Source organism: Pelodiscus sinensis, chromosome 10, assembly GCF_052426305.1.
Source record: "Pelodiscus sinensis isolate ZL-2025 chromosome 10, ASM5242630v1, whole genome shotgun sequence".
NCBI classification, from domain to species: domain Eukaryota; kingdom Metazoa; phylum Chordata; order Testudines; family Trionychidae; genus Pelodiscus; species Pelodiscus sinensis.
Window position 1 is genome coordinate 51694721 of NC_143061.1, and position 23523 is coordinate 51718243.

Below are 23523 nucleotides of genomic sequence, written 5' to 3' on the forward strand. Positions count from 1 at the left end.
GGTTCTTTAGATCTTGTGGAAGGTTCGGTATGATAGCTCTTCCTATGAGGACATGATCGCAGAGTACGGGGGTGGCAGGTATGTGTAATGATGCGCATACCAGGGTGGTGGTGGCAATGGATATGCATACATAATAGGCCATGTCCCAGATGGAGCTCTCTGTGCTGGACTGGAACACTGGGAAGAAAAGCAGCTGTGTGGCTCAGTGCTGGCTTCACTTAGGGAGTGAGACAGAACTGGTTAACTGCATGAGTGCACCAATTGTATAGAGGAACCTGGTGATAACAGTGCCGGTGACAGACGGCTCCTAAGAAAAAACTCATGTCATAGGTGCTCCTGGGACGATAGTGAGGTACGTGGTTTACTTGGTGCTGGCAGTGCTGATTGGTCAGGAGGAAGCATCTCAGTACGGGGTCTGTTAAATACTGAGGCGGGTGCCGACTGAGTTGGCAGCTTTGGTGCGGAATGGTGGTTATGCTTGCTTGGCAGTGTGGTCGGTGCCAACAGTGCCACTTGTTTTTGTTTGGGCTCCGAGTGCACCCGCTTATGCGGTGCCAGCATCTTGGGCAGTGCCATGCCAGGTGTGCTGGGCTTATCCACAGTGCTGACGCTTGTGGCCATAGGTGCCACAGGTAAGGATCAGGCTGGAGACAGTCTCCTTTTCAAGAGAGACATGCCAGAAGAGGTAGAGCGACACGTTCTGTCCATACTTTTGGGCAGAAATTGGTTTTGAGCCAGGTGGTGTGTCCTCAGAAGACGGTTGGTGGAACCTTTCACAGAGGAAAGTTTTCAATCTGTTGGATGGTCACGGCATTTTCTGACCGTCAATTTAGAACACTGTAGGTACCTTTGTGTCTGGTGAGATTCTCCATACTTTATGCACACAGAGTGCCTGTCAAAGACGGGGATAGCATCCCGGCACAACTCACACCTCTTGAAGCTGGGAGATCCCAGGTGTGGTGAAAAGCAGCAGGCCAATGGACAGAAGAAAAATTTTTTATTTATTTTTGTTATAGGTTCGGGAAGCGAGTCTTAAAACTTGGAAATATGAGGAAACTAAGGGGAAATAATCAGCTTTATGTTGCTTTTCTGTAGAAACAGTGGAAAGGAGAGAAGCTCTGTCTGCTTCAAGGGACAGCAGAGAAGGAACTGAGGGGCTGTGCTCCTGCCTAACTAACACTAACGGCATGAGGGGGGTGCCACAGCGTACGCACAGTGCAGTGGACACCACTAGAAAAATCTCTGGTCGTTGGAGCAAGAACGCACCAGCACCCAGAGTAGAGCACCTATGGGGACACTACTTGAAGAAGCAGCTGTGTTTCCCAATAAGTTGATTTTTGCTTTTATGGCAGGGAGGGAGAGGGAATTAACACCTACATTTTAAAGCACTTAATATCTCTCAAGGTTGTGTGCCCCTCATCACCATGTCTGGAGCTGTTCATGGAAAAAGACAAACAAACAAACAGGGTGCCAACCAATACTGTAAAATCACGAGTATAATGCGTACCTACCTTTTAAATGTCAGAATTCTGGATTAAACTGAGCTCTTATCCATAAGGCACACCCCCATTATACTCGTGATTTTACCGTATATATAGGAAAGAAGGAGCCGCTCCCACCTGCATGCTCATCAGGGAAAAGTGCGTGCAGCACCGGGAAGCTGGCAGCGGAGTTGGAAACCTGCTCCCCGCCCAGCTGCTCGTGCACTGCTCTGAGCTCACGCTTGCCGCTGGGCCCCTTGCCCTCCCCTCTGCCCAGCTGCCCCACCCGCCGGCTCCTCACCTTGTCCGAGAGCCTGGCTGAGCTTGCACCTGCCATGGGGGACCTCTGCCCAGCTGCCGGCCAGCCACGCTGAGCTCGTGCCTACCACGAAGGCCCCCTGGCCAGCTGCCGGCACACCGGTAACTGAGCAGCGGGCCCCCTACAGCAGACGCGAGGTCAGCTGGCCGGGGGGCCCAAAGGCAGGCGAGAGCTCAGTGCAGCGCGCCGGCAGCTGGCCAGGGGGCCTCTGTGGCAGGTACGAGCTCAGTTGGCCAGGGGGTCCTCGCAGCAGGTGCGAGCCCAGCTCGGCGTGCGGGCAGCTGAGCAGGAGGTCCTGCGGCAGGCGCGAGGTGAGCCAGGCTCCCAGACAAGGTGAGGAACCGGCGGGCAGGGCAGCTGAGCTCGCGCCTGCCGGGGGGGGCCCCCTACCTAGCTGCCCGTGCACCGTGCCTTGTCCGGGAGCCTGGAGGAGGAGGGTGGAGATAAAAATTTTACAAATTACGTCCTATGTATAACGCATACCCCAGTTTTAACCCTTAAAAACCGGGGGGGGGGGGGGGGAGAACGCATTATACTCGCGATTTTACGGCAGGTTTACCAAGAACATGAAAATAACTTTTGGGAATGTAGAAATCAGAATAATTTGAATCTTGGTTATAATCCAGGACAAAGTAATGCAGAGAAGAGCTACAAACAACACAGGGAAAGGAGGTGAAACAGACTGAAGAAGGAAAGACACTACTATGCAACAGTTCAATTATTAAATGCATAGATTTTACACAGGAAACAAAGATGTAATCAGTGTATCACTGAAAAGATTACCAAGATGTGTCAAAGCAGTTTCTACAGACCAACAGAAAAACTAATATGTTTTAGTAAATATGATTTTAAACAGATTGTACCTAGTGGAGATATTTTAAAATGCAATTTGCTCTAAGTTTACTCTTTTTGTACAAGCCCAGCTTGCCTCCCAATTGTGGCCAACTTCTCCAACTTTCCCTATTTTCTTACTGAAGTAAAGAATTCTTGAGTACCTGATCCCAACAGTCTGGAGGTAGATGTCAAATGAACAAAGCATAAAACACAAGGATTAGTTGATATTTCAATGCCAGAATGAAGACTATAGAAGCCTCTTTAACGCAAAGATAGAGAAAAATCACAAAATACATGGGGCGTTTAAAAAAAAATTGTAAATGGGGAGTATTGCTATTATTATTTGTACTACAGAAGTACATAGAGACCTCAATGTGCTAGTTACTGTACATACAGTGAAAAACAGGATCTGCCATTAAGAACTTACCATATACACAGACAAGGCAAAGCAAATATTCCCATTTTACAGATGGGGAACTGAGGCACAGAGGATGAAGTTAACTTGTCAAGGTAACAGAGGAAATCTGTAGCAGAGCTGGGAATTGAACCAAAATCACCTAGAAATCAGGGGGGCTCTCTAGCCACAATGTGACTCTAACCTCCAAATAAATTAGTATGTAGCATGCTGTGTTCATGAGCTCAAATTGTTAAAGGTTTAGAATTAAGAACTGCCATGACAGTAGTGTAAGAAATGCTCTGGCTGTTATTGATTTTCCCAACTCAGGTATATTTTAAGTAGAATTTAGGGCTCTAAATGGCTTAGATACTTGTGAAATGGTAGTGAAAATGGATACAACGGGAGAAAAAAAATGTCTCTGCCTCAATTAATAAATACACAGCACAGCACTGGGTAAAACTGCCTCCATTATGGATGGCCTCAAACAGGAAAACAGCAACACTACCAGAAGTCAGTCTATAGCTCAGTCCACAGAGGAACTTAAACCCTTTACTTCTCTGCAGCCCTCTTCATCAATGCAAACCTTCCAGTCCTCCAAGCACAAGACTTAAGTATACTCCACGGGGAGCACCCAGGGAAACAAATAAATTAAAAAGGTCAAGTGCACCACCTTAGATTGCTTGTGGAGTACTACTTTATAACAGAGAAAACTTGTTAGTCACAACTCAAATGACACCCCACAAAATGTACTAAGATTTAAAAAATGAAAAATCACACACTACAGCAGACGATTTTATAATTAAAATGCCTTGGTAATGCTAACTTAACTGTAAAATTGCAGTTCAGACTACTGTTTCACTGAAACTTTTTCAGAGACTGATTATTAAAATAGACTAAAAACACTTCTACAGTAAGAGTTACAAACCCACTAGTACACTTAGAAATTTATGGAATACATTTAAATTAAGTCAGCTGGTACTTCAACATTACTGCCAATTGTTAAATTGTGTTTTAAAAGAGATTACTTTTCTCTCAGTCAGTCATCTATTATATATGGCAACTGTGTTACCCATAATGAAAGTTAATATTTTTGATAAGAGAATCATTTCTATGACAAACTGATATCAGAGTGTGATGGAGCATCTCAGCCCTGTACTGTAGAACAGACTGGGTTGGGCCCAGCTGGCTGAGAAAGTCCCTCCCCCAGGGCTTTGCTGGGCATGCTCACAGGAGGCCTGAGTATAAAAGGCCCTGAGGGCAGCTCACTCAGGGTATGTCTACACTAGAAAGTTAGTTCGAACTAACGGACGTTAGTTCGAACTAACTTTCCTATGCGCTACACTAGCGCTCCGTTAGTTCGAACTTAATTCGAACTAACGGAGCGCTTAGTTCGAACTAGGTAAACCTCATTTTACGAGGACTAACGCCTAGTTCGAACTAGCTAGTTCGAACTAAGGGCTGTGTAGCCCTTTAGTTCGAACTAGTGGGAGGCTAAGGCTTCCCAGGTTTCCCTGGTGGCCACTCTGGCCAACACCAGGGAAACTCTATTGCCCCCCTCCCGGCCCCGGAGCCCTTAAAGGGCCACGGGCTGGCTACTCACTTTGTGCCAGTTGCAAGGCTGCCAGCACCCGTGCCTGCACAGCCTGCACCTGCCACACCATGAGCCAGCCATCCGAGGGCTCCCAGCCCTCCACTGCTCCCCACGACCAGCCTGGCGGCTCCCGGGAGCCTGCCCGGGGGCGCACAAGGCGGGCGCCCGCCTGGTCAAGTGCGGAGATCGTGGACCTCATCGAGGTTTGGGGGGAAGCCTCAAATGTCCACGATCTCCGCACTAGCCACCGGAACGCGGCCGTCTATGGACGCATGGCTGCCAGCCTGGCCGCCAGGGGCCACCAGCGCAGCCGGGAGCAGGTGCGCTGCAAGATTAAAGACTTGCGGCAGTCCTACTCCCGGGCCTGCCTGCCAGGGGCTGACCCGGAGGCCTGCCCCCACTTCCATGCCCTGGACCGCCTCCTGGGGGCTCATGCCGTCCCTGCCCCCCGGGACGTGATTGACCCCGGGGCAGAGGGACCGCTCCTGGACACCGAGGAGGAGCAAGAGGGCTCTGAGAGCCAGGAGCCTGCTGCCAGCCTTCCCAGGACCCGGGACCCCCGAGGCACCCCACAGAGCCGCTCGCCTGCATCATCAGAGGCCGGGGAGGCGTCCACCTGTGAGTACCCTCGTGTTCCCCTTATGTGTACGGGGGGCTGGGGCGAGAGGGAGCCCCGGGACCGTGCGCCTGGGCCTTGCCCACCACGGAGCAGCAGCTGGGGATCCTGCAGGGGCCCTGGCCTTGCAGAGGGGAGCTGGGTTTCACACACCTGGGCCCCTGGGGTAATTGACCGCTGGTCTTCTTGCACCACAGCTGCAGCACCAGGGACTGCAGGGCGCACCACACCGCCTGCAGCAGCCGCCCGCGCCCGGGCAAGCAGGACAGCCAGGAACCAGGAGGACTACCAGAGGCGGCATCTCCGGTTCCTGGACCGACAGCTCCGTCTCCAGGACCACTGGGTCCAGGAGGACCTCAGGCTGCGCCAGAGGAGTCTGGAGGCCCTGGAGGAGCAGGGCCGTGCCCTGCGAGGCCACCTCCAGAGCCTGCTAGACCGCTTTCCATTTCCTCCTCCCCCTGCTCCCCCTCTTGCTCCCCCTCTTGCTCCTCCTGCTCCCCCTCTTGCTCCTCCTGCTCCCCCTCTTGCTCCCCCTCTTGCTCCTCCTGCTCCCCCTCTTGCTCCTCCTGCTCCCCCTCTTGCTCCCCCTCTTGCTCCTCCTGCTCCCCCTCTTGCTCCCCCTCTTGCTCCCCCTGCTCCCCCTCTTGCTCCTCCTGCTCCCCCTCTTGCTCCTCCTGCTCCTCCTGCTCCTCCTGCTTCCGCTCCTGCTTCCTCCACACCCCCTGTCCTCTCTGCCCCCCCCTCCACAACCATTCCCCACCGACGCCCCCGGACCCGCAGTGTGGCGAGACGGGAGAGGCACCCAGACTCCCACCCCTGAGCTTTCCTTTCCCTTCCTCCCTTCCCTCCCCTCCCCTTCCAGCTCCCTCGTCCCAGGTTTCCCCCTCCCTTCTCCCACCTTCATTCCTCCCTCCCCCACCCCAGTTCTGTGAAATAAACAGACGTTTTTGTTGGAAAAACAGGTGTCTTTATTTGACAGTAGGTAGGGAGGGGAAAGGGGAAGGGGGGGGTAGGGTGGAAGAAGGCCCCGGTGGGGCATGCAGGGAGAGGTCAGTCCTCCTCCTCCTCCACCTGGAAGCTCTCCCGCAGGGCTTCCCGGATCCGGATGGCCCCCCGCTGGGCTTCCCGGACGGCGGCGGTGCGGGGCTGACCGTAGTGTCCAGCCATGCGGTCAGCCTCAGCCATCCAGGCTGGCAAGAAAGCCTCCCCCTTCCGCTCACACAAATTGTGGAGCACACAACATGCCGCCACCACGGGAGGGATGTTGTGCTCGGCCAGGTCCAGACGGGTGAGGAGGCATCGAAAGCGGGCTTTCAGTCGCCCGAAGGCCCCCTCCACCACGATGCGGGCCCTGCTCAGCCTGTTATTGAAGGCCTGGCGGGAGGGATTGAGGTGTCCCGTGTAGGGCTTCATGAGCCAGGGCTGCAGTGGGTAGGCGGCATCCCCCACCAGGCAGACGGGCATGTCCACGTCCCCGACCCTGATGTGGCGGTCGGGGAAGAAGGTCCCGTCCTGCAGCCGCTGGCACACGGAGGAGTTCCGGTACACCCGGGCGTCGTGTGCTTTGCCGGACCAGCCCACATTTATGTCCGTCAACTGTCCCCGGTGGTCACATACGGCCTGCAGGATGACGGAGAAGTACCCCTTGCGGTTCACGTACCGGGACGCCTGGTGTTCCGGGGCACGGATGGGGATGTGCGTCCCGTCGATGGCCCCCCCGCAGTTGGGGAAGCCGAGGGCGCCGAATCCCCGGATGACGGCGTCCGGGTTGGCGAGGCGGACCACCCTGCGGAGCAGCACCCGGTTGATGGCCTTGACCACCTGCGGAGAGAGACACAGCAAAGCGCCAATCAGTGGGGCGCCCAGGTGGCTGGGAGCGTGCGTGCCCTGGCAGTGCCCCGCGCCCCACTCCCAGAAGCAACCCCCCTGGCAGCGTGTAGTATGGCCGGGACAGCCCGACCCCTCCGGTGCGGGGCGCTTTCGCCTCCTCCCGCCCCCCCCTTTGTCCCTGGGGCGGCCCATCCCCTCCTCGCAGCCCCCCTCCCCCCCGGCTCGGTGGCCGACGAGCGCCGTACCTGCATGAGCACTGCTCCGACAGTGGATCTCCCCACGCCGAACTGGTTCCCGACGGATCGGTAGCTGTCCGGCGTGGAGAGCTTCCAGAGGGCGATGGCCACCCGCTTCTGGAGGGGGATGGCGGGCCTCATGCGAGTGTCCCTTCTTTGCAGGGCAGGGGCGAGCCACTCGCAGAGCTCCAGGAAGGTGTCCCTCCTCATCCTAAAGTTCTGGGTCCACTGTCGGTCGTCCCAGCGCTCCAGGACGATGCGGTCCCACCAGTCGCTGCTGGTGTCCAGACGCCAGATGCGGCGGGGCACGCCGGTGCCGGGGCGCCGCCGCGGCTCCTCCACGGCCCCCAGGGCGGCCAGGCGGAGAGGCAGGGGGCTGACGTTCCCCAGGTGGTGCCAGGCAGCCTCGAGCCATTGCTGGCAGGCTTGCAGCAGCAAGTCCAGAACGTGCACCAGAAGGTGCAGGGCGAGCCGTGGCTCCATGTTGCCACCTGCGGCGGCCCCCCCGAAGGGAAGCACCGACACAGACGGGCACAGAGACCGACGCTTTGCTGTCCCTCGGCGAGGTTGGCAAGCAAGCAGGAAAAGCTGAGAACCGGCTGTCCAGGGGGGGTCCCTTTAAGCACGAGCCTCAGATAGCCTCAGACAGCAGCCACACAAAGCAACTGCTGACCTGATGCCCTGCCAGAACCGGTTTCAGCTGCCCTTAAATGCCCCCCTGCGTCCAATCAGTGTGGACGCGCTAGTTCGAACTAGCAAAACGCTAGTTCGAACTAGTTTTTAGTTCTAGATGCGCTAGTTCGAACTAGCTTAGTTCGAATTAACTAATTCGAACTAAGTTAGTTCGAACTAGCGCTGTAGTGTAGACGTACCCTCAGGGCTGACTGCAGAAGGGGAAGGATCTGCAGAGCTCCAGAATCAGAGGAGCAGGCGCAGCCTGACCTGATGCAGTGGCTGCCACAGCCGCAGCAGCAACCACAGCAACAGCCACGGCCCAGAAGACAGTCTGGAGTTACAGCAATGGGGAGACGCACAGGGTGGTAGGAAGGAGCCCAGGGCGGGGAATTGACCTCCGAGTGCTCAGTGTGTTGCAATGGGATTCCCCGCTGAGCAAGCAGTGTACTGAGCCACTGCTAACAGGGCTTTGGGCTGGACCCGGCGCAGTGGGAGGGCCCAAGTCCTCTTACCTCCACAGTGCTCCTGGGCAGAGGTAGTTTCCCTTCCACCTGTGGACCAGGCCTCAGGGCCATATTTACCCTGATAGAAGGGAGAACTACAAGAACTAGGCCTCAGGGCTGTATTTACCCTGACAGAGGGGAGGCACAACAAGGACTCAGGCTGCTGAGCCACATTAACTCCCATAGAGTGGGAACTGAGACTCCGACTCCGGGCCATATGGACACTGGTAAGTGGACCCGTGGAGGACTTGGATCGTGGGAAGCCTATCTCTCGACACAGAGAATAAATCTGTTTGATTAAAAAAAATGTAAATTAAGGTTACTGTGGAAAATACACTGCTTTACAGAATAATTTTAATAAAATGTTGAATAATTTTAAATGTTTAAAAAATAATTTGATATATGAAATCATCATCTAAGATTACAACACAAATCTTGACAATCACTTTGATTTCTCTATTCTTCCCCATCTAACTAATACAGATCACAGATCATTAACTCTCACCAGAAAATTAAAGTTAAAAGATACTATCTATCTAAAAATCTATTTTTGGTCTTCAAAAATTCTTTTACCAAACAAAGCAGGTGCAGGTACTACACCTTATTCTAAAGTTAAGTTTATACTGGCACTTAGCAGTGCTATAACTTTCTGGGTCAGAGGCTTGAAAAACCACCCCCACTCCAGCAAGTGCAGCAAGTTACAGCTATGGATGTCAAGGGTTAACCATTCACCCCTTGTAATCGATTCCTTACTGGGTGATGCTTAACGGGTGACAGGTTAATCGGCAGCCCAGCCAGCCTGGAGCAGTCCCCAACCCAACATCCGCAAAGGGACGGGCTAAAGGAGCCCTTTCAAGCTGTCCAGACCCCAGTTAAACTATTAAAATTATATCATTTAGCTGGTTGACATTTAAGGAGTATTTATATCCCTAACTACAGTACTGTAAAGCATCAATGCAAACCAGATTACAGCACTGGGAGCTGTGCTCCCAGTGTTGTTATCAGCTTCCCTCGCAGAGATGATTTTCATTGAGTGCTGAGAGATCTTCTCCCCTAGTGCTCCTGTGGTGGCCACCCTTTCAGATTAAAACACTGCCGCAGTTGCATTTTAAACTTTTAAGCGAAGACAAAGCCTGACCTTGACAAAGACATGGCCTTGTCTAAGGACACCTTTTCCCCATTTGCTTTAAATGTTGCAGCATGGAAGGACCCAACAAATAACAGAGAATAACTTTAGTGAAGTAGTGGAATTAACAGAACACAAAGTGCTATTAGCAAAAAAAATAAACTCTTATGACAGACCTTATACCTCCACTAATCTCTTTCCGTTTGTTATCTACAACATTCCTAAAAACAAATAAAGACTTATGATTTCAGTCAGTGGCTCAACTTTTCCAGACTACTGTAACTCCTTCCAGGACTCCAATTTCTCTTAGGTACTCTCAAATTCCACTTTATTTAAAAGCTACTTGCTTACAAACTACACAATAATACGTAAGTGTCACAGCACACTATTATTGAAAAAACGGCCATGGTTTCTCTTTTTTACCATATAATTATAAAAGTTAATCAATTGTAATTGTACTTATACTCACTATCTAGTAGACAGAGCAGTGTAAACAAGTTGTCTGTGTGAAATTTTTATTTGTACTGACTTCATTAGTGTGGCTTTTTATTTATTTTTTTTTTAAATGTAGCCTGTTATAAAACTAGACAAATATCTAAATCAGTAGTTCCCAACCTGTGGTCCAACGAGGGCACTGCAGCGAGTCCATGGAAAGTTTTTAGAAGTAAGAATCGGGCCCACTGCGGTGGGACTAATCCTTAGTTTTTCCCTTTTCTTCTCCCCCCACCACCTCCCTGAGCATTCCCCGTTTTCCCAAAGCCAAGGGAATGTGGGCAAAGTGCATGCTGTGCATGCCTCTCACACCTGGCTGGTGTGAGAAAGGCACGCACAGTATGCAAGCACTTTCCCCCATGCTCCCTTAGTTTTTGGAGAACAGGATCAAAAGCAAGCAGTGTCCCGACGTGCATGGCTGTTCCCCCAACCCTATCCCATGCTCCAGAAGTTTCGCCCTTAGCGAGCTGGCAGCTCCAGAGCTCCCTTTGGCCACGAGAGCCCCCTCACTCTGTGGATGGGCAGGAGACAGATGGGACAGGAACTGAAGCAACAGCACAGGTGAACTGCAGCCAATGGGATCTGAGAAGCTCTGTGCCCAGCAGTCTGCATGTCCCTCAGCCAACCCTGAAGCTTACAAGCTACGACTGTACTCTGGAGACAACTTATAAAACACGTCAGTCACTTTACACCATTTTTTTTTCACCTTAAAGTTGCTACATTTCAATGCGGACATACTGTATTATCTCTCAATACTACTATATATGTTTAGAGATCAACTATTATACATTTCAAATTATTATCAAGTAATGGAATGTTTGAAAACAGCTATAGCGTTTGGGTCTGTAAAATTTTATTACATTGGAAAGGGGTTCATATGCTTTAAAAGGTTGGGAATCACTGATCTAAATGAATTGATGAATGTCTTTGAAGATGTCTCTATGTTCCTGGCGGCAAACCACAAATTTAAGGTAAAAACAACTTTTGTCAACTTCTTAATCAATTCTTCCATTCTCTCCTTTTATGAGCAACTACACACTTGTTTAAATAAAAAATATCCAGCCATCAGAGGTGGCATAACAGAGTCACGCAACCTTATCCTTGATAAAACTCAAAAATGGTTTTTTCCCCCCCATCATTCTCCTTCAATTCAAATTTATATATTGTATGAAACACACACACACAAAATAGGAATATGTACGTAACATGTATTCCTAGTGATCTGGGGGTGCTGTAACCCTCATTCTCCCACATTCACTTCCCTTCTTTGTCAACCGCCACGTTAGGCTTTTGAAAGAAAGTTCCTTGAGAGTAGGAACTACTCATATTATCCAAATAACGTGGTCAATTTTCAGACAAATTTAACCTAAATCTGTCCCCCATCAACTGTATCATCCCCGTCTTCAGAAAACAGCTCACCTCTACCTCTAGAGGAACTTCGACCTCGAGCAGCCCCTACCACCGTTCCTCCTCCTCGTCCCATCAACCGCAGGACAGCAGCACTGTTTACAGACATGGAGAAATTTCTCTGCCAAGAAGGAGAGACAGCCATGGTGAGATAAACAAGCCAACATACCTTTCCCCAATGATTTTTAGCATAAAAACATTACCTACCTTGATTCTTCTGTATTTACTCTGATTGAAAATGCTCTCAAATCACAAAACAAATCAAAAGACATAAAAAAAAACTGCTGAGATTCATGGAGAAGTAACTAAGGGATCCCATCAAAAATACCACTTTTCAGCTTTTCCCACTTCCCCCCCACCACTCTTAATGTTTCCTTTGAACTTCTAAACAAAAGCACACATTTCCCTTTATCTTTCCATCTCCTTTTTGGAATCTTCAGGAGTGTACAGTTAGCTCCCTGAAGGGCAAGTACTGTGGTATCAGTTAAAATACTATGGTGACAGAGCCAGAGAATCAAGTGGACAGGCTGAACAGGTTCACGCCAATAAAGATGTGCTACAGTGAGCTGTGAGACAACGTTTTACTCCAAAACAAAACAAAAAATTTACCTGCAATTCTTATTTTCAAAAAGTAATTAAAAACGTACTCATACTACTGTTTCCATTGCTCTCTGCTTATGACTGACTAGCACTTCAAAAGCTTAAAATCAATAGTAATATAGAGCCAACATATAAAGGTGAGTAATATATGCCTGCTCATTCATGAAATGCTTCAATACTATTTCAAAATTAACTAATTTTTAAAGCAAGACAGTAACACACCAGCTCCTCCATTCTGCAAGAATTGGGGGTGTTTGATAGGGAATCTATCAGATTATGAATATGCATAAATCAAAGACACTTCATGCAAAATATATCATGTAACAGGTCAACTTAAAAGTTACATTACGCTTTATCTGTAGATTTTTTTTGTGCATGTATTATTCTAGTATGTCAATATGAAGAGTGAATCTGGTTTTATTTCTAAACATCCTAACGAGGGCCATGAGTGATAACTTCAGGATCTTAAGTGACTCGCTTCTCAAACCAATCATCCATGAACTGTTTACCCTTACTGCAAGTGCAAACTATGGTTGGTCCCAAAAAGACATGTGGCTAGCCCATCTGATGCTGAAACCCATTTTGGATCTTGTACCTTTCCACTCAAGGTGAGAAAGTTTAAACTGAGCACAAAGAATTCCTGCCTTTGGCAAAAAAGGCAGGGCGGGAGAGGAGAGACAAACAATAAGGGCAGTCACCAGAGGCAAGGAGGAACCCTCCCCCCCCCACTTACCACCTAAGATGCATGATGGAAACATTTAAGACTGAACGGCGTAAGGATCAGGCCCAAGTGAAGAGACTGCAGAACTTGTGAAAGATTCTTAGAACAACTGTTTAGGGCCATGGTGTCCACAACATTAGCCACTAGCCACATGTGGCTATTTGGCCAGCTGTGTGTGGCTGGTCGGCTTGAACAATGTAACTATCGAGCTGGCTAAGTGTGGCTAGATCTGTACAGCAACAGCCACTTAGTGTCTACTGCTTCAGCACTTGTTGGACACCACAGGTTCAGAGCAAGAATTTGCATGAAACAAGTTCTTTAGTGGATTTAGGATTAGCTGTTTTTTGTTTATTTTAAGCTAGTAATTTACTTGATTTGACTGTTTTCACTTAAATCCTACTTTCTATACGCAGGGCTTGACAAACGGCAACAAAACCTACTCGCCAGCCCCACACTGCGCATGCACAAGATCCGCATTGTGCATGTGCATGCCGCCGGTGAACTGGGTGACTGGTTGAAATCTACTCGCTACAGGTGAGTAGATTCAGTGATTTGTCGAGCCCTGTCTATATGTAATAAAAACCCTTGTGTTTATTATGTAGCGCTACGTTAATACAGGCAGTCCCCAGGTTACATACAAGATAGGGACTGTAGGTTTGTTCTTAAGTTGAATCTGTATGTAAGTTGGAACTGGCGTCCAACCGGTCTCCCCAGCTTTGTTCCAGATGTCCCTGGTCTGCTGGAGACGGTCCCACAGCACTAGGTCAAAGTATAAGATTCAGAAGCTGCAGCTATACTACTGTTCACTCTTAAGGATAAGAAATAATTACATCTAGTACCGCTCCAAAGATATTTTGCATCTCTCCTTGCTTAAAATATATCCAGCCTCCCCCCCCCCCCCACACCCCTACCTAGACGCTTGCATTAGGTCACTTATTCTATGCCTTGTAGCTCAATTGGTAAAAATAAGGCTAATGCTTTATTTCTTTCATCCGTTGGTCTATTTAAATTGGAAACCCTTTTGAGCATAAACTGGTCTCCTCTACATTTTGGAGGGTCATTGCACTGGAGCCACAATATTGGTTTGGGCTCCTAGGTGCCAATGTAAATACAAAATAATGAAATCATTTTATTACTCCAACAGAAAGCAAAAAAATAATAATGCAAAAATAGTTTTTTATTTCTCAGGAATATACTCTTCAATTGCCAGCAGGATGGAGTAAAAAAGGAATTCCTTTATTCTACAAGCAAGTTTTACAGTGTTGAGAGAAAGCAGGATTCCTTCCTAAAGACCTAAGCTGAACAAGAACGCGCTTAAATTTAAGGAATAAGAACTATATGGCTGCTACACCCCATCTATGGTGGAAGCTGTCCTGTATCAGAATACAGATTTCTTGAAGAGGAATCTTTAACAAGTTCGTAACACCTAGTAAAAAGCAATGTAAGGTGGATCCATTTCAACTTCAAGCTAGCTCACTATCAACTGATGTAATCAAGCAAATTAATTTCCACATAAAATGTGGATCACTATTTGGAGAGCTTGGCAAGAGAAGGAAGTGGGAAAGGGAGAGGAGACGGTGTTCTCTCCTTTTATAATCTTTACCTGTGGTCAGAGCACTTGTCTGGGACATGGGAAATGCGGGTTTCAATCCCCATTGGGGAGCAGGGACTTGAACTCAGGTCTCCCTTCTACCAGGTGACTGCCATCATGAAATTATAGGTTATTCTTGTCTCAATTTGTCAAAGACATTCAATTTTGCATAAATATTTAAATATTCATTGGACCAAGAAAGAGTGAGACTAATTCTAGAAAGAACATAAGAACAGCCGTACTGGGTCAGACCAAAGTTCGGTCTAGCCCAGTAACCTGTGTGCCGACAGTGGCCAGTGCCAGGTGCCCCAGAGGAGGTGGATCAAAGACAATGATCAAGGGATTTGTCTCATGCCATCCATCTCCAGCCTCTGCCAAACAGAGGCCAGGGACACCACTTCTATCCCCTGGCTAATAGCCTTTTATGGACCCAACCTCCGTGAATTTATCTTGCTTCTCTTTAAACTCTGTTATAGTTCTAGCCTTCACAGCCTCCTCAGGCAAGGAGTTCCACAGGTTGACTATGTGCTGTGTGAAGAAGAACTTTCACTTATTAGTTTTAAACCTGCTACCCATTAATTTCATTTGGTGTCCTCTAGTCCTTATATTATGGGAACTATTGAATAACTTTTCTTTATTCACTCTCTCCACACCACTCATGATTTTATATACTTCTTTCATATCCCCCCTCAGTCTCCTCTTTTCCAAACTGAAAAATCCCAGTCACTTTAGCCTCTCTTCAAATGGGACCGGTTCCAAACCCCTAATCATTTTAGTTGCCCTTTTCTGAACCCTTTCCAAGGACAAAATATCTTTTTTGAGGTGAGGAGACCACACATGTACACAGTACTCAAGATGTGGGCATACCATAGTTTTATACAGGGGCAGTAAGATATTCTGTGTCTTATTTTCTATCCCTTTCTTAATTCCTAACATCCTATTTGCCTTTTTGACCGCCACAGCACACCGTGTGGATATTTTCAGAGAACTATCCACGATAACTCCAAGATCTCTTTCCTGATTTGTCGTAGTCAAATTATCCCCCATCATACTATATACACAGTTGGGGTTATTCTTTCCAACGTGCATTACTTTACACTTAAACACATTCAACTTCATTTGCCATTTTGTTGCCTAATCACTTAATTTTGTGAGATCTTTTTCAAGTTCTTCACAGTCTGCTTCTGTCTTGACTATCTTGAATGGTTTAGTATCATCCGCAAACTTTACTACCTCACTGCTTGCCCCTTTCTCTTTGAATAAGTTGAATACGACTGGTCCTAGGACAACCCTTGGGGGACACCACTAGTTACCCCTCTCCAATCTGAAAATTTACCATTTATTCCTACCCTTTGTTTCCTGTCTTTTAACCAGTTCTCAATCCATGAGAGGACCTTCCCTCTTATCCCATGACCATGTAATTTACACAAGAGCCTTTGGTGAGGGACTTTGTCAAAGGCTTTCTGAAAATCTAAGTATACTATATCTACTGGATCCCCCTTGTCTGCATGTTTGTTAACCCCTTCAAAGAACTCAGATTAGTAAGACATGATTTCCTTTTACAGAGACCATGTTGACTGTTGCCCAACAAATGATGTTTTTCTACGTGCCTAACAATTTTATTCTTAACTACTGTTTCGACTGATGTGCCCGATACCAATTTAATTCCAAAGTATCAACTAGGGTTGAGAGGCAATGAGTCAGGACAACTGCAAAACACAATATCCAACAGAATGATCACAGTCAAGGAACCATGATTCCTTGAGATCACTGGGAACAAACTTTACCTGCACTTCTGCACCAGAAGCCAATATTTCTGCAGAGTCTACAAATAAGAAAAGACTGGGTCTGGCTAGAAGCTAGGGAAGAACTGAAAAACAATACTTAAAGCAAGACAGATGAGAGAACTGAGAAGCCAGAAAGATAAGAGAAATGAGAAGGCTTGCAGAGAGCTCTGTTGCTGACTACCATCAAGGAGGAACCGACTGCCAAGTTCAAAAGGTGGCAAGCATCCACAAGTACCTGAAGACCTAGCAAAAAAACCAAAATCAGACTTGCGACATCTACCCTTAAGAACTCAACTTCACAACAGGGGTTCTCAATTGTTTTCACAGTTTGGACCATTTCCTAATAGAGATTATCCTATGGACACACTGGCTTTGTCACTCATGATTGTGTGGCCCATCTTCCTTTCCATCCTTTCCACTAATTTTCACGTGGGCCTACAGGGAACTAAAGGTAAGTAATCCAACAATTAGACATTTTCCCAACATTCTGCATGTAGGCAAGAAGTTTTATCTTTGAATCAAGTTAATAGAGATGAGGACAGTTAGTACCATACGACCAGCCAACTTTTCACAGACCACACGCCAGTTTGAGAACCTCCACCAGAGCCCAGAACAATGAAAAATCATACAAGGTTGTTTTGTCTGTATAGAAAAACTGTCACAATCTCTGTGAAGACTACTCATGATCATCTCCTCTGCAGATCTGATCAAAACTAGGGTACTTCTCTTCCCTGTGAGATATAAAGCCAAGAGTACTGAGTTGTTACAATATACCACTCACCGACTAACAGCTCCCCACTGTAAGAGGGACACCTAGAGCCCCCTTGACAGTTTAAGTAATACATTTCCTCCCAGATACCTGATATTCTTAATCTCCTACCAGATAATACAGATTGAGTGCCAAGAGATGTGTTTGTGACGTCCTTTGGCTTCCAAGGCCATCAGACCACCAGAGATGGAAGCTGGAAGTAATAACGGCATCCCCTTGAAACTCTGCTATCACTGAACAGTGAATACTTGGAGAAGTAGTAAAAACATCAACACCAAAACAGCAGATCTATATTACAATTGATTCATTTTAGAAAGGGAATCTGAAGGATCTAGCACCAGTTGTATAGCCATTTCCATCATCAGAGTTGATCTCATCCTATAAGAGCCCCTTAGGAGAAGGATAATTGATAATGAATGATTTTGCCTGATTCTGAAAAGAATTTTCTTCAAGGCTCCAAGTGTGACTCATCTAGAAAAGTTGGAAGAAAATTCTCTCAAACATATAAAAAATTGGACAAGTGTTGTTTAAGCACGCAAAGAAGCTACGGCAGAGATATAGTATGGAGAACAGTGAATACAGCACCTTCAAGATGACATAGAACTAAATATGGAGGTCACTCACCTGTAACTAGAGTTCTTCAAGATGGACTCTGCATAGTCACACTTACAGGATGTGCCTCTGGTCCAGCTCTGACTGTGGAACATTTTGATAGCTGTGCCTGCTGGAGCGTTTTCATGCCCCCTCCTGTCCCTCCCCTCACTGTTCCTGAATGTTCTGAGGGCGAGGCTATAAAAGGGGATATGTCACTCTGGCTGCCTCAGATCCTTCCAGTGCCTCCTCCAAGTCCCACTTTGGCTGTAATTAGGACTCTGAGGAAAAGAGAAAGGTGGGCAGGATGCATGAATATATCTCAAAGTCCTCTGGCTAAGGTGAGTATCCTCCATTTCTTCTTTGAGTGTCCTCTGCATATTCCCACTCATGAGGGTAGTTTTATAAGTAATACCGCCCTTTGTGGAAAGTGTGACAGAATCCTAGTTAAACAAGGTGCTGCCCTACCCAACTGTGCATCAGCTCTGGATGCTAAGTCTAATGAAGAGTAAATATATGTCACATTGTAGCCCTATAGATATCTGTAAGAGTAACATACCTAAGGCATGCCACTGTAACTAATTTGCCCCTCACAGGCTGTAATCTAATTTGCTGAGGGACAAGGACCGATACTCAAGTGTAGGCCCCAGGAAAGCAGAGCCTATTCTATTTTGATAGTGTCTAAGGTGTGGCTGCTTTGAATTTTTTGCTGTCAGCATAGGAAACCAATGGATATGAGAACAGTTAATTAAGACACATATCTCTAGAATAAAAGTGTGCGCCAAATCTATCGAAGGCCTACAGCTCCAAGCTTCAGACAGAGAATTTTAGGTATGGGCAATAAACTTTGTTCTGTTAATTCAACAGATCTGGAATAAGAGGGAGGTAAACTGACTGGTAAACTTCTGATAGCCTAAGGTGGTCTGAGAATCACTTGTCACCAAAATTACTTTAGCTCTGTACTAATTTGTATTTGGTTTTGCCTTTCTAAAAGTTACACTCTGGATCAAGAGGAAGACATACAGAAAACCCTGCTTTCATCTTACGGGGCATGTATCCCATTGTGTGTAACTTGAAAGTCACCTATGAAGTCCATTATACTGGGACAGAGGACAACTTTTGGCATGGAAGTTGGTATAGCCAAGACATGGCTCATTTAATCTTTGCAAACCATTCTTCAGGCAAGGAAGTACTACTGACTGAGTCCAGTATCACCAATCATATACAGATAAGTGCACTTTGTAAAAACCTTGGGTGCAGTAAAAAGGTCAAAAGGGAAGAACTCTTAACTAGAAGTCATCCTCTCCTACTAGGAAACCAAGATACTTGTGTGTGCTAGTCCGAGATATGGAAACGTTTCCCCCGTAGGTCAAGATAACAAAACAGTCGTGTGTTGAAAGGGAAGGTATTATATAATGCCAGAGTCAACATAATGGGAAGAGTACTTCCTAAGGAAGGAATCAAGCTCTCTCAGGTGTCATCTAGATCAGAGACCTCCATCCTTCTTTAGACTTAAGTATTTTGAATGAAAGGTTTTCCCTTTGAATTCCCCTACTATTGCTTTTGTGGCTCCTGCTTCCCAAAGAGAGAACCACTGATATTAACAAGCTCTCAGAAGAGTGGACCATGAATAATGGACAGAGTACCATTGCTACTATGTATATGTTGGTGGTTGAAGCACTCCAGCTATCACTGAAGTTACAGTCAGTCTCCAAATGGAGTGGGTAAAAAATGCCTGAAAATGCATGTACAATTCTCTGGCATTATATCCAACTTGAAACCTGGTCCAAAGTTGACACTTGTTTCTTTGCTCTTTGCACAGGGCTTAAAAGATCTTCTGCTTTGATGCTGCTACTGTCATTCAGTAGTAGTGCCACCAAGAAAAATAAAATGCAAGATGAGGACCAACTGTTGCTTCTGATACCTGAACACTAGTATAACAAATTTCTTTTTAATATTGGTATATTCCTAAATAAAAAAGCATAAAAGAGACTAAAACAGCCCTAGGAAAGGGCTGTACCTACGAGCCAATCATGATAGGCCTTGTTGCAGCCAGCGCCCAAGAGGGCTGTATAAAGAGATGGCTGGCCAGGCAGAGCACACTCACTCCAGCTTTACAGGGAGAAGGACCTAGTTGCCTGCTAGCCAGGGTACCATGGACAGAGGAGTGCTGGGGAAAGGTAGGGTGAGCCATGTGAGCGCCAGCCATAGTCCCAGATTGAGGCCTAGTGACAGGGGCCTGAGGGATACTAGGGCTGCGGCAAGGAGGCACCAGGGCAGGCAAAGGCAATAGTTCCACACCCCATGGCCTACGATGCGTTGGCATGTCACACTACCGTTTGCCCCAGAGGTAAGGGGCTAGACAACAAGGTGATAAAGTGGGTTTAGGTGGTTGGAGAAGGAGGACCGCAGAACATAGGGACACTACTATGAGGCAGTACCCAGAGAGAAGGGTGCTGTGGTGTGGGGGAGAGGCGAGTCCTAACATAAGGCGGTGGAGCTATCAACAGAAAAAGAGTAACAGCAGGTGAGATACCAGCCAGAAGAGGGCTCTCCATAATTGAGCACAACTAATTCCGAGAGTGATCAGCAGGAAGTGATGCAGTGGTGAGTTGCACCATTTTACACTATCCTGTCATCCAATAATTCATGTCCTTTGACAGCAAGTCCCTCCATTTTAGCTTTGATTTCTGGAAGGAATCCCAAATGAGCTAAAGCAGTGTTTCTCCGCCTTTTTAATATTAGAGACTGGCTTGCTGCATCCCTAAACTGTCAGGGAAATCTTAGGGACCAGTGTCAGTCCACAGACCAGTTACTCACAAACACTGATCAAAACCACCCATGTCAAAACAATGGCAAAATCAACTGCTCCAATAAAAACTTCAGCAGTAACCAAGGCCTTAAAACTTAAATACTGCCAAAGATAGTATTAACAGAATGCCAAAACAGCTTGTTAATTTGCCACTCAACCCCACACATAGATCTTTTTTCTTTTAATAAAGGGGGCCTGGAGTGTATCTGACATCTTTAGACCTTTGGACAACAGCCTCTCTCTCAAGTGAGTTGGGGGTTGGGTGAGAGTGGAACAAGTGAGAAATCTTCACATAGCAGTTCATATATTCTATCTGCCTTTTTTATTATCTAAGCAAAAATGAAAGTCAACATATTGCTTTTGAAATAGTCTAGAACCAGAAATGTAATTCTGTTTTTAGATGAAGAGCCAAGGATTGGGGGGGAGGAGGGGGGAATCTCAGTTGGGGATCTTCAGTGTAGCTGCTACCCTATCACGTGACAAAATAATGCATGCTCACAAGGGAAAGCTAGGAGTAAATCCCTACATTTTAATCTTGGAGCGGTCTAGTCCTTCAGGTTCAGATCCATTTCTAGTATTCCTCAGATACCATAGGCTCTTCCTATGACAGTGGGTCTGGTACAATGTCAAGAAATTGCTCTTTGTTCCCATTGATCGATCTCTGAGCTTCAGACCTGATGATGGAAGACTTGCCTTAGCCTTCGGAAAGGGAGGAACCCCAGAATAACAGGCATGTTGTGGCTCCAAGCAATGTCAATAGGTCCATTTAGCCTATCAGGATACGTGTCAATTAAGCTAGAAGTTCACACTTGGCTCTCTCTCTCATAGTATCTGCAATGGAATGAACCGTCTCCATATATTGGCCCAGCAATATACTTCGCCTTATAGCCCATATGATAAGTCGAGTAGGCAGGTTAGACCTCAAAAGTAGAAGGGAGATCAGAGGTCTTGGGGGGCAGAATACAAGAGTGATAGCATTTTACAAGGGGAGCACATGGAAGTTTTCAGTGGTTGGAGAGATGGTGATTTCTGAAACTCTTCCATTGAGCTCCACTTCTCCAGAGGAGAATCAACAATACAGAGGGCTGTTACAGAGCTTGTCTGTTGCCCCTCTGTCACACCCTTCCAGATCCAAAATAAACTCCATTAGTTGATTCATATGATTTATCTGAGCTGCAATCCACAAAGACAATTGTTAAAGGGTCTTATAAAAGAGTACTGCATCCAGGTGTCTGATATATAAGCTACTTTGTTGTAAGACCAGGTTTACTTCTAGGGGAATTTTACATCACTGCACATATGCAGAATTTATGGCCCATGCAGATTTATTTGCTTCCCTGAAGCAAAATGACTGCTCATGAAGAAGTAAATGAAGAGTGATCAGAAGTGCCACCCCCAGCAGTGCAGGCAAATCGCTTTGGGTGCCCAGAGAAGCTGGTCTGGGGCATATGTATGAGACACACAGACTGAAGGACACTGAAAGCTTGCATGGCAAGGCAGGGTGTTTAGGGTATTTCTGAGGAAGCAGATGTGAGGCAGGCTCTGTCCCCTTAAGCAGAGCAGAATGTGGCAGCCTGCCTGCTTGGTGAATTATTCCCATTGATTTTAGTGAATTCTCTCAGGAATATCAACAGCTGTAAAAGTTTTAAGGCTCCTTTACATTGCCAGAGTGGTATAAAAGAGCTATACCGCAAAGGATAATGTAGCCTTATAAATGCTTATGATAGGACTGAAAAAAAATCCTATGGAAGTGTGGCCAATGAACTGCTACTGAACATATTCAGAAAGTCAATATAAACTGTGAGTTGGACTTCTCAGCCCTCACTTGCTCTTCACAGTTGCCTATGATAATAACACTGAGCATATGGCTGCATATATTTGTTGATTAATAGCTATCTACATTACTGTTAAAGGGGGTTTGAAGCATTCCTCCAATATTCCCTCAATTCGAGTCCACTCTTTGTACTGTCGTTTAAATAAAATTACCAAAATAATTAAAAACTGTGCGTGATCATACTACCCTAAGAAAAAGAATATGAAGAATTTTAAAATATTGTACACGGGATTTTTAAATATTTTGGTGCAGAATTCCCCCAGGACTAAAGACCAGCATCCTTCTGCTGCAATTCAAGACCAGGATGCCTAGAATCCATAGACTGCCCCTATCAGATTTGGCACTCAAGATGAGCTCTAATACTGAAGTAACTAGATCCAAGGGAGCAGGGGAAAGGGGCAGGGGGAGCAGTGGAGGTCTCTGCTCAGAGGCCTTTTCCATCTCTGCTTTGTAATTTTGGATTCAACAGTTTTCGATTTCTTCTTGAGGCCTACAGGTTTCCTGGAGCTTAAAACAGCAGACAGCACCTCCCACAGAGACTTCTACGGTTTCTCACCAGAAGCAACAGGGGGCAGATACTCGTCAGAGCGCCCAAGGATTTGAAACATGCCAAATCCAAAAAACGTGGCTGTCAGACCTCCTGCAGAAGCAGAACTTGGAGAGGAGGGGGGAGGTCTAGTCTGATGTTTGTCTAAGCCTTCAGTGGGCAACAACTGCAGATAGAAGGCTTTCTTGAGTGTGTACTTCTGGAAGCAAGCTAAACATCTTTTATTAGGCTTGTATACCAAAACAACAGCAGATCAAGAGGCCTCTTGATCTCTGGATCCACCACTGGATCACTGAACCAACTTTGTAATCACTAAAATACTACTTCAAAAAATAAATAAAATCTATCACTCAAATTTAAAATTCAACCATTTACACTAGAGAAAGCATTTAAGCCAATGATCCAGGCCAATGGCCCACAACAGTTATTGATTTGCCAGGTGTGGTATCTGGGAGGAAGAGAAATTGCCAGAGCAACACACCCTTTTTTTACAGTCTTACCGTTAGAACATTCAGGAACAGTAAAGGGAGGACCAGGAAGGGGAGCAAAAGTGTTTCCATAGACACTGCTATTGAAAAGTTCCACCATCAGAGCTGCACCTCATGAGCATGAATAGGCAGAGGACACTTGAATAATCAGCAGTTAGGCAGTAACCAATAACCAAAAGGTAAACTTTCATTAAAACCTTTACTTTTTCTTCTAACAGCTATCCTACTAATATGAAAATTCGGTGAACTCAAACCGAGCTCTCTCAAAAAACAACA

At 46.7% G+C, this 23523-nt stretch overlaps 2 protein-coding genes across 9 annotated transcripts in view; one reads left to right on the forward strand and one right to left on the reverse strand.

The window, feature by feature from the left end:
- Positions 1-23523, reverse strand: part of GIGYF2 (GRB10 interacting GYF protein 2) — a 132750-nt gene that overhangs the window by 80319 nt on the left and 28908 nt on the right. For 5 of the 8 annotated variants that reach the window (XR_012906183.2, XM_075937385.2, XM_075937382.2 and 2 more), the window contains exon 5: positions 11520-11628. Coding sequence is in view for 7 of the 8 variants with exons in the window: in XM_075937385.2 (XP_075793500.2) it covers positions 11520-11628 (109 nt within the window). In the remaining variant the exon portion in view is untranslated. Of the gene's footprint in view, positions 1-11519; positions 11629-17599; positions 17848-23523 lie in introns of all 8 variants that reach the window. The other 3 variants (XM_075937387.2, XM_075937386.2, XM_075937384.2) reach the window with 1 other exon arrangement.
- On the forward strand, positions 4363-6226 carry LOC149523877 (uncharacterized). The gene is made up of 2 exons (XM_089780889.1): positions 4363-5240; positions 5436-6226. The coding sequence occupies exons 1-2, from the start codon at positions 4691-4693 to the stop codon at positions 6056-6058; spliced, it is 1173 nt and encodes a 390-aa protein (XP_089637015.1). The 5' UTR covers positions 4363-4690; the 3' UTR covers positions 6059-6226.